The 11,121-nt window shown below is 40.3% G+C and overlaps 1 protein-coding gene across 1 annotated transcript; it reads right to left on the reverse strand.

The window, feature by feature from the left end:
• Positions 1-257: 257 nt before the first annotated feature.
• Positions 258-10,796, reverse strand: LOC139444237 (lysosomal proton-coupled steroid conjugate and bile acid symporter SLC46A3-like). Its single transcript, XM_071225160.1, has 5 exons — positions 10,712-10,796; positions 4,696-5,836; positions 3,925-4,008; positions 3,192-3,348; positions 258-1,332 (listed from the first exon to the last, which is right to left on the reverse strand). The coding sequence occupies exons 2-5, from the start codon at positions 5,807-5,809 to the stop codon at positions 1,191-1,193; spliced, it is 1,497 nt and encodes a 498-aa protein (XP_071081261.1). The 5' UTR covers positions 5,810-5,836; positions 10,712-10,796; the 3' UTR covers positions 258-1,190.
• Between the last annotated feature and the right edge of the window lie 325 nt (positions 10,797-11,121).

Below are 11,121 nucleotides of genomic sequence, written 5' to 3' on the forward strand. Positions count from 1 at the left end.
GTGAGAATAATTGAACATTTCAAAATAGACAGGATCTTAACGTTGCATCCTAAGTGTGGTTCCTCTCCCCGGTAACCGTGTTCGGGGACGGTTATCATGTTGTGTGAGTAACGGGTCTCTGCCGCTATCGCCATTCCAAGGGTTCACTGTAAATGCAAGGTTATATCACAGGACAAACAGCGGTTGTAGAAGACCATGTCTTTGTGTCATTGTAAGAGAACAATTGTAAGAGTTATAATTTATTGATGAATGCATACTATACAAACATGGGCATTGTACGTGGCAAATGATCAGAAAGTTTGCAAGGAAAAACGCCTAACAGCTGACACCGAAAACAACATAAAGATACATCCTTCATTGAGATTGTTGCAGAAGGTCTCCATTGTGTGGAACTAGTGAACATCATCCAACTGGCATCTAACGAGAACGCGTATGGCATTTTATATAATACCCACGTTCCATGTCTATATAAATAACAATAAAGGACCACATATAACTGAAATCATATAAGTGAATGAAGCAATCACTGGATTGTCTGGTTCAGACTCGATTATTTACATATAGCTATTGCTGACTGTGTCGTTAAGCAATTAACAAAGAAATACATCAATGTCTGATGGAAATCGTTGCCTACTGTTTAATATGTAGCCATGAAGCATCATCAGTCGCGACTGAAGCCACGGGTTCGAATCTCAAAGTAGGTACAATGTGATGCTCAGTCTTGGTGTCTTCCGTCATGTAACGGTTGAAATGATTTTTGTCACTCAAGCATTTCTGTACATTTAGCGACCCCCCAAAGGGTGATTTACATTTCAACCATCGAGGAGTTAGTCAGAGCGTTGACTCCATGTTTAAAACACATGGGCTACGAACGTGATGCTCTTTACAAAATAATGCATAACAAAGAACCAACGCTTACTCCCAGGTATTCTAAATAAAGTCGTCCAACCTCGGCGCCTATACAGGCAACAACCCGTTGCAACAAAATGACCAGAACACATTCTAATGGCGCCAATACTGATAGTTTCTGTTTTCACGCTGCATGTGTTCAGAATGATCTAAGAGATGCGTCATTTCAGATCGTAGAACTGTCCAGGTTTATGACACAAAAACCAGTTGGGTGTAAAGGACATCTTCACTAACTTCTATGCGAGCACTGATAGTGTTGAGCACGTGTATGTGTTTGAGTATCATTCGTTGTTTGTGGTGTCTGTACACGTTTGTGGGGACGATGCTGGCTCCTCCTTGTTCACAGTCACGTCGTTATTGGTTGGAGGAATCGTTACCTCGTAGACGAGGTACCCGCTGTTACGAGAGATGCAGAGGAAGACGCTGCAATATACAACATATGATAGTATTGCTTTACGTTACGTTCTGACAGGTTTAGAAGACATTTTCCACAAACGTGGATATGTCAGCAGATATGTCGGTGAGCATTGTTCCAGCCACTCTATTTACATACACAGTTCCTATACAGAGAGTCGTGGCGAATAACCATTCAATCAATCTGAAACCATAACTAAAGATAAAGGGAAGACTGCGAGTGTTCAGACCAATGAAAACTGAGCATGCAGATATCGTATGACAAAGCCAAGTCACATATTTCAGCACATGCTTCGTATTACTCAAGCCAAGTCACATATTTCAGCACATGCTTCGTATTACTCAAGCCAAGTCACATATTTCAGCACATGCTTCGTATACCACCAGCCCAGACACATTATTCAGTACAGGCTCCGTATTACTCAAGCCAACCTACATATTTCGATACAGACTCCGTATTACACAAGCCAAGCAATATATTTCAGCAAAGATGTCGCATCGCAAAGCCAAGTCACACATTCTATACAGATGTTGTAATACAAAGCAATACCACGAAGTGCATCACAAACTTCAGATGATACAGTTCAAGATAACACGTACATCTCGTACACAATGTACTTTAACGCGTATAAACGTCAGAAACAGGTCATGCTGCAATTGAAGGACAATACGAGGTCAGCTATAAGGTCATACAGACACTGAGTCAGAAATGAACATTTAAATTCCAGCCAGCAACATTTCAGCAATATAGTTACTAAAGCAATGCATTTTATGAAAACCTGTCAACAACAGATAATAAACATATGTATTTAGTTTCATATCCTTAAGTATCATTTAGAAGCTACATGCAGTGCCAATGAAGACAGACTTGACTTATGGATTAATCTGATTTATTCGTATATGTATTTGTTGCACACAAACAAATCGGTTTTTTGTTTAAGAAAACAACAACGAGTGGGAGTTGTTTATCTTACACATAAAACGCTGCAGGGAGAATAAACCATGAGATACGCAGCCCTGAGTGGTTTATTCTCTCTGCAGTGTTTTATTTACGACAAACACTGACCACGAATCGTTTATTTCTTATATGGATATCAACGTTACTTAAAAGCCTCTTTAAGGATGCTGACATACTGCATAATATACAAACTTTAAACATATTAACCCAAAATTTAATAAAGGTGACTCCCTGAATAGAACCCAACCTCGCATATGTCGGACAAGTCCATTTAACGAACAGGTGGGTTAAGTTTGGTATATCCCGCATATTCCCACAATCATCAAAGTCGATTACCTGTACCTTTTCTCCTAATACAAACTGCTATATCTCTCCCACTTTTTGATATAATCGTTCGGCCACTGCGTTTATCTGCGTTGCACGGTTACGTCTATTGGAAATAACTTACTACTGTAGACATTTCCCACCAAAATATAACGTCGTCCAATATATGACGTCATCAAGTTGCGATATGTTACATTTTCGAATCTCCAGAAATGACGTCGTGATAGAACAGTGTTCTGTCGTGAAATAGACCACGCTCCGTTCTTCATTGTTCTCATAGCTATCTTATATTTATTATAAGTGCATGTGATCGGTGAATATAGCATACTTTCCATATGAAAACTCAGCAAACAATAGGATTCAGTTTATAGTGAGTGAGTGAGTGAGTTTGATTTACGCCGCTTTTAGCAATAATCCAGCAATATCACGGCGGGGGATACCAGAAATGGGATTCACACATTGTGCCTGGGAATCGGGAATCGAACCCGGGTCTTCGGCGTGACGAGCGAACGCTTTAACCACGAGGCTACCCGACCGCCCCGATTCAGTTTCTAAAGATCAACACACAAAACATTGGGATACTCACACAATGAAGCAGGAGGTAAGCACACCAAACCCAGCCATCATTATGAAGACGGCCCCCCTGAATACCCCTACAGTGTTCTGATACACGGTATTGTAGAGAGTGTTGGACATCGTGTTGCAGATGGTTTCCATGGCAGCAATACTGGAGAATAAGGCACCTTCAAAGAAAGAGAATCGGAAATATGAAGGAAAGCGTAATATGGTGCCACTTTGGAAGCAGGAAAAAGAGTTATCGTAATTTCGATTATTTTCTTGTTATTTCAAGTTCATTTAAAAACCTTAAGTTACAAATTGGAGTATCAAATTAAAATAGTATTTTCTCGTTACTTCGATTATTTTCTCAATATTGCAAAGTTTATGTTCAAAAATCAAAATCGAAATTACGAAAAAATAATCGAAGTAACGAGAAAAAAACTTGAAATTGTGGAGAATATAATCGACATGCGAGAAAAATAAAAAAGTCTAGTATTTTTAAATAAACTTGAAATAACGAGTAAATCGGAATTACGAAAAAACTCGAAATTTCGGGAAAAGAAATTAATGTAAGTAGACATTCCGATGTAAAAGAATTATGCCAACAAATTTGCACCATTAAACTTTCGTAAGAACGAACATTTTATATTTATGTTTAAATTGCGTTAGAAATAGTTACATTGATCGGAATGAATACGTAAATCGCATCATTGTGGTGGGTAAATAATCAACCATATCTGCAAACTTGTGAACGTGCTTACCTTGTTCTAGTGGCGAGGTCATTTTGGACATGGTTGCCCTGGCAACAGGAACAACATTGAATGCTATGAAACCGATTACTGGCACTGAAACAAAGAACTGATTTATATTATCTGGAACCAGGCTAAGAAATAGTTATAGTTGTTATCACATCAAATCTAGGTGCATGTGACAACTCAAGCTATCCCTTGTTTCTTGGTGAATTATCTTCACTGAGTACTACTGGCTCCAAAAGTCACACGGAGCTATGTATTGGTTCACTTGCTCCTTATCGGCTTCAAATAACGACATTGACTCCACAAGCTACACCGATTATATATTAACTCCACAAGCTACTTACTCGAAAATATCATATTATTATGGTTCCACAAGTTGCCTTATAGACCCGAAGAGTAATATATTGTCTCCACCATAGGCTCACAAGACAGGAAATTGTCCCCACTGGATCCACGAGTTGCCTACTGGCCCCACAGAACTATATATTGGCTCCACGGCTGGCTATTGGCCCCACAAAGTGACTTGGGGTGTATAATCTGCCTATTGGATCAATCCACGTGGTGTTCATTCGCTCCACAGGCTTATATTATTGGTCCACAAGCTTACAGCAGCTCCACCAGCTGCTTTAACATTAATCGGACCTTAAACTGTCACAAAGTAATTAAAATTGTTTTACTCCATGTATGTTATACCACTATTACAGTTTAACGGGAATTTACGCTCAGTATAGGATACTCAGATATAGGAGGTAGATCAGAAACCCATTGAAAACTTACCTGAATACAGCATCCAATCGTTGACGGCCAGTCCTTCCATCACGAAGGATGCTGCGCCGAAAGCCAGTCCTATTAATGCAATTGTCATGTCTCGGAAGCAAGGCTGCAGAAGCTTCAATCCAACTACACTGCATGCGACAGTGAAGGACAGTCTGATAGCACCATAGAAACCGATTTTCAGAGGGCTCCAACAAAATGGTTTGTCTAATTGATAGAGAGTTTCTACTGAAGTCCGACCTAGGTTGACAATTACTCCAAAATAGAATATAAGCATTGCTAGAATATACATGGCTCGCTGTTTACCTGAGCCTCGTGTGAAGAAGAATCCAAAAACCTTCTTGATGTGTGGCAGTGGAGACCACCGTTTCTCCATCTTATTGGTCATAGTTTCAGGCAGGAGTGTTATTATAACGATCAGTGCCAGACCAAAGATGGCAGCGATCATTATCGCAGCGTACAGGTAGTTGACATCCTCAATAATAAATCCCACTGCCACTTGTCCAACTGCTCCGGCAACAGCTAAGATACCCTCCATGAGAGCTATCATGACAGTACGCTTTTTCCCTGGCGTTGTGACATCGGCAGTGTAAGAGAACACGGCTAACAGGAAGGCTGTAAACCCTCCAGTAAAACCTTCCAAAATGTATGCCAGGTAGAGCCAATTAAGGGACATGTGGAAGCTTATAATAAAACACAGAAGCGTTACTTTCAGGGCAGCTCCTAAAGTAGGTACAAAGAAAAGGAACCTTCTTCCGAGGAAATCCGAGTAAGATCCAAGGACTAGGTTGACAAGGATGGCGATAATGGAGCCGGGTAGAGTAGTAATAAGCAAGAGTTCTGATGACTCTTGTTGGATTTTGATTCCAAGTTTATTGTTGTCGTCACTGTTATTTCGTTTGCAGACGTCCCCGGTGCTGACACTGCCGTTGCTGTTGTTGGAGTAACGCTCGGCAACTCTGTTCCTTACAAACTGGCTGAGGAGCGGGACCAGTGAGATGAAGCCAGAGATGTATAACACCATCATCAACCCGCAGAGAAACATAGCCTTCAGGAACGATGTGGGTTTAGTGCTTGTGGCCCCAAGGAGCGGTTTTTGTTCCTCCTCCGTCGGCATTATTGACAGATTTACACTTTTTCAGTCCTGAAACATAATCATACGAATGTGAGATAACGCTGCACCTCAGACCATATGACCGCTGCCTGTCAGAAAGTCGACTTCACAGTTGAAAAGGTCATAAAATGTACCACTCTGCCTTGTGTGTAGGTGGGCGTGTTAAGCGTGTCTCGTGACAATGAGACTGGTTGACAGTGTGATCAGTATATATCGCTACATAGCCTCGCACCATATGCTCGCTTCAGATGGTCACCGATTACCACGTGCACGGTCTATAATTATATATCGAACTTAAATGAAACTGACATATCAATAATGTTGCTTTTGAATGTCAATATTTGAATACGTTTTTAGAATGAGATATGGCTTTGTCAATTCTATGAAGGTAACTTAAATTTAACATTTGCATTTTATGGTAACATACATTTTAGGTTTGGGTGATTGATTTGTGAACGGTATCGACTGGGAAGGGGGAAGGTGCTGTGCAAATGTGCGTGCCTTGAGCACACCAGAAACCTATGATTGGGGTTTCGAATCCCGGTTCGCCCCGATTATGTTTCTAGGTTTGTCAGCACCATACCCATGCCCGTTGGTTTCACCAAAGTGGTAAACGTCTGAGACCTGCATCACTTCGGGCTTTCCTCCCACATTAAGCTGACACGCCGTGATATAACTGGAATAATGTTAAAAGCGGCGTTATACTAAACTCGCTCACTCACTCTTTTTACTGGGGTGTTTACGAGCCACATTGTAGGTATGAGGATTAAAGGGCTTTGATCCTGTGGCAACCGAGATGTTATAATTTGGATAGTTAGTTATCAGAGCCCAATTGCGTACATTGATGGTCATGGTGTCAATCACTGGAGCGTCAGTTCCAGGCTCGATTATTACAAAAAAGGCATATAGCTGGATTATTGCTAAGCGCGGCGTTATCCAACCAACAAACAAAGTCATCTGAGTAGTAACTGATTATGTACATTATCCCTATCACATTGACCTTTCCTTGAACTTGGGGATCGAGTGAGTGAATTGGAATTAACGTGACCTTTCAGTTATATTGCGGTGGAAAGACAAACGTAATCATTTCTTACACGTTAACCTCTCAAAGACATCAATCATTAGGGTCATGTTGACAAGGAGAATTATCTGGGCGGACCGCGACAAGTGGAACCTGGCTTGGTAACGGTACACACATCGATTAGCGAATTTACACCTACTGTGACTGACCTGTATGTACAGAGGTCACTTCCAGGCAATCACACTCTCCATGGCTACTTTTATTTCTACACGATCCTACTTTCGTACCAGAGTTTGTGAGATTAAATATCTATGTGTTACTCCTCCGTGAATAGATCACCCGTTTAATAACAAATCTATTTACTGTACAGTGTCTGAAAACATCACGTGCGGACGGGACTATTTTTAGGCATCAGCTGGTCATCCGAATGTTTGTGGGGATGGGGGTGAGGCTGGGTCCAGATAGTTATACGAAAGCTATTCAGCTCCTATGGATAATCTATTCCCGATAGACACTACTATTTACACTACATAAAACAGATATGCATAGATGCATGTAGCTCACCACACCCCTGTAAGATTGGAATAGTTTTTTTCTGAATTTGTTACGTCCATAAATCGTTGCAGTTGCCTTTGATCAATAGCAGGTCAGGCGAACAAATACGCTTAAGAGAGAGAAGGTATGGGGTATCTCTAGTACAAGCACCCTGTCACTATAAAAGTTCAGCGTATTATCAATAAACAAAACATTATATTGAAGCATAATCACAACATTCATCACCGCGTCTACTTACACGTCTATGGTCGAATCACCAGCCACGAATGTTCATACGCCACCTTTACGACGTACCTTGCCTTGGGCCGTTTTGTCTCGTTTTGGCGTGATCGCGTCGGCTGCGTCACAATGACTGAGATTGTTGGGGAGTTAATTTGGTACAACTGATTATTCGGCTTTGCACTTTTTCGATAGTTTCGTAGTGCACTGACCACTTCATATCATTTTTAATACTACATTTATGTACAGTTTGACAGATTATAATAATATGAATATCAAAATTCATCACCACTTGTTAAGTTCACTAAAATGTCATCAGCGGGAAGTTGCCACAGATAAACACAGATTCTAAGCAAGTCTGATCTCCTTATACTATGGAATGATTGAACTGGTTGAGTGACTTCTTTCCATCAGAATTACACACAGAGAAAAAAAAAGACTAAAAATCCTGAAGATATCCTGTATACATGGTATTAAGTATTCACAACCAATTTCCTCTAATAATAAAATGTTACCTTTGACATCACTAAGCATCAATACTCAATTGTAAAAAACACAAACCTTGATGTGAACATTATTATACCTTCTATTATAAGAAATACATCTTTTTGTAGACCTTTTAATTTCAACGGTGATATGCTACTATTATGCGACGTTTAAATGTATATAATTTTACCGCTAAAAAGGTGTTGAAATATGTTAATGTGCCAAACGTATTTAAATTTAACTTAACACGCAGCGCTTGTTGCATAAACATTCATATATTATCATTATCAATTTTTAGGTTTTACGTCAACTTCTCAGTCCTCTATTTCGTCGACGGGGTAGGTGGGGTTGAATAATAAATAATATGCTTAATAGATATAAACCACCATACTTAATTGTATATTGAAAAGTTAAATTAACACATTACATAACATAGTGAAGATTTATAGGTATATATGTTAACTAAAAATTATAAATGATGTATGTATGTAAATACGGATATATCAAATATAATACTAGAACATATGGATTGTGTTACAGAGGGAGAAAGTTTTAAATAAAGATAAGATAAAGGTATAATAAAATAGTAATGTATAGCTTTGTTAGATATAAAGCATAGCAGGATATAGAAATATAAACAGAATACGCAATTGGGCTCTGATAACTAACTATCTAAATTATAACATCTCGGTTGCCACAGGATCAAATCCCTTTAATCCTGTGGCCTACAATGTGGCCCGCGAACACCCCAGCAAAAGAGTGAGTGAGCGAGGTTAGTATAACGCCGCTTTTAAGAGTGTTCCAGTTATATCACGGCGTGTCAGCTTAATGTGGGAGGAAAGCCCGAAGTGATGCAGGTCTCAGACGTTTACCACTTTGGTGAAACAGGCTGTTTTTGAGTATGATTGGCCTGCTAAATAAAGGGAAACTGGAGTGAGGCCTGTAGCTTGAACATTCATATCTTTGGATGTTAAGATGTTTTATAGCGCTTTTACAAGAACATATTCTCCAGGAAAGGTAATTAAGCATTAAGAAACCTGACAGACACTTTTGGCGTTCAGTCCGTAATTTGTAGATTTGTTCACAGGGACAGGACGTCAATCTTTCTGAAGCATTCATTTGTTTTCACACAACAGCCGATAATCCCTAAGCTTACTCGGCTCCACACGAGAGAGAGAGAGAGAGAGAGAAGGCTTCTTTCCCGGGCATACCCCTGCCTTCTGGTTTCAACCGAGCGAAGCATATATTTTGTAATCTATAGGATTACATACATTCTCTCTCTCTCTCTCTCTCTCTCTCTCTCTCTCTCTCTCTCTCTCTCTCTCTCTCTCTCTCTCACACACACACACACACACACACACACACACACACACACACATTTGATCATGCGTACATATTGAATAGGAAGTGTGTGTGTGTTGATCTGTTGTCCCAATCACTGACCAAGAGTGTCAGTCGGCATGTAACAAATCTTTATAACCGGTAAGATTGTGATAACTGTCACACCTGACATTTTTGTCTGAATGACACCTCTGAAAACAAGGGGTGAACCGTTACAGAGTAATTCGGGGTAACGACTTTCTGCGCTATAGAATCAAAGTACCGTTGTGCTGTATGTATATGGAGTACATATATCTTACGATGACGTTTAATTCCTTAATCAGTACGATGTATGGCATAAGTATATACACTTAAAAGTAGACACATGGTTACAATAATAATGACAGAGATAAATAAGCGCAGGTCATGTAAGTATTATTACCTTAGTTAGTTATAATTTGCCATTCTTTAAACATTTTTCATAAGATGAAAGAAATGGTGGTGCAGAAAAAAGACAAGCAATTAATACTATCCGGGATAGAATAGGTGTTCAGCAACCCATGCTTGCCGTAAACGGCGACTATGCTTGTCGTAAGTGGCGACTAACAAGATCGGGTGGTCAGGCTCGCTGACTTGGTTGATGCATGTCATCGACCCCAATTGCATAGATTGATGCTCATGTTGTCAATCACTGGACTATCTGGTCCAGACTCGATTACTTACAGATCGCCGTCATATATCTGGAATATTGCTGAGTGTGGCGTTATACAATTAACCAACTCATCTTTTTCCAACATCCTGACTCCTTATTTGACAAATATAACAATCTTTGAACTATTTTTAATATGAAACGTTTTACGCAGGGATCTCGTGGTCTATCTAGCCATTAACCGACATTCCGTCAGAGCCCAATAGAATGGCGCACTGAAAGAACACGTTTGTATCTCTTTCCCCATACTGTCAACATATGTACTGGGTGTACCTGTGAAGAAAGGAGGGGGTCAGTATGCTTCTGAGTGCAGGTAATGCCGACGAGATTACGTGTGGTTGCACACAGTCTTTTGTAATTGCGGAGCGCAACATCATACGTTATATCTGTATGGGGAATAGAACTCTGTTCTTCAGTGAGACGAGCCAACGCCTTATCCACTTCGCTACACCTCCCCCCCCCCCCCCACACACCCCCCCCCCCCCCACACACACACACACACTCACTCATGCGAGTGTGTGGGTAGTGTTCAAAAACTGAAGTTAGCAATTACACCAGATATATCATAGACTGAAAATAATCAAGACAGACAAACCTGTTACTGAAGTCATGAGCAACGATCCATGCAGTCGTGTTGTGCTATAGTGCTTGCCCGATCAACACCTTCATTTGCGTCGTATCCTGACCCGGAATTCACCTATGGTGTGATGCATGTATACGTAAACGGAGTAATCTGTTGTTTCGTCAGCGGCTGATATTAGATCTGTGTCAGATAACACTGAGGTACGTACATTCATCACATCGTCTTATAACGGTGTACAACTCTCGCCGGCGTCTACAGTCAGCAAACAGAATACGTATCCTTATAATCTTCGAGATATACGAGCACATTTATATGTGGGGACCGGAGATAGGTTCGTGATATCGGCACATTCGAGATAACGGAGTTCGAGATAACGATGTTCTAGTGAACGTACATCTCGTACATCTCAATGGTATATTCAT

The sequence above is a fragment of the Haliotis cracherodii genome, unplaced genomic scaffold, assembly GCF_022045235.1.
Source record: "Haliotis cracherodii isolate W230 unplaced genomic scaffold, xgHalCrac1.p SCAF_5, whole genome shotgun sequence".
In the NCBI taxonomy this organism is placed as follows: domain Eukaryota; kingdom Metazoa; phylum Mollusca; class Gastropoda; order Lepetellida; family Haliotidae; genus Haliotis; species Haliotis cracherodii.

Bases quoted from the DNA above. Each gene is read 5' to 3' on its own strand.
- LOC139444237 (XM_071225160.1), bottom strand. From the start codon at position 5,809: ATGCCGACGGAGGAGGAACAAAAACCGCTCCTTGGGGCCACAAGCACT. The intron at 3,349-3,924 runs GTAAGCACGTTC...CTTTCTTTGAAG, and splicing joins GACCTCGCCACTAGAACAAG to GTGCCTTATTCTCCAGTATT. The intron at 1,333-3,191 runs GTGAGTATCCCA...TGTATATTGCAG, and splicing joins CTTACCTCCTGCTTCATTGT to CGTCTTCCTCTGCATCTCTC.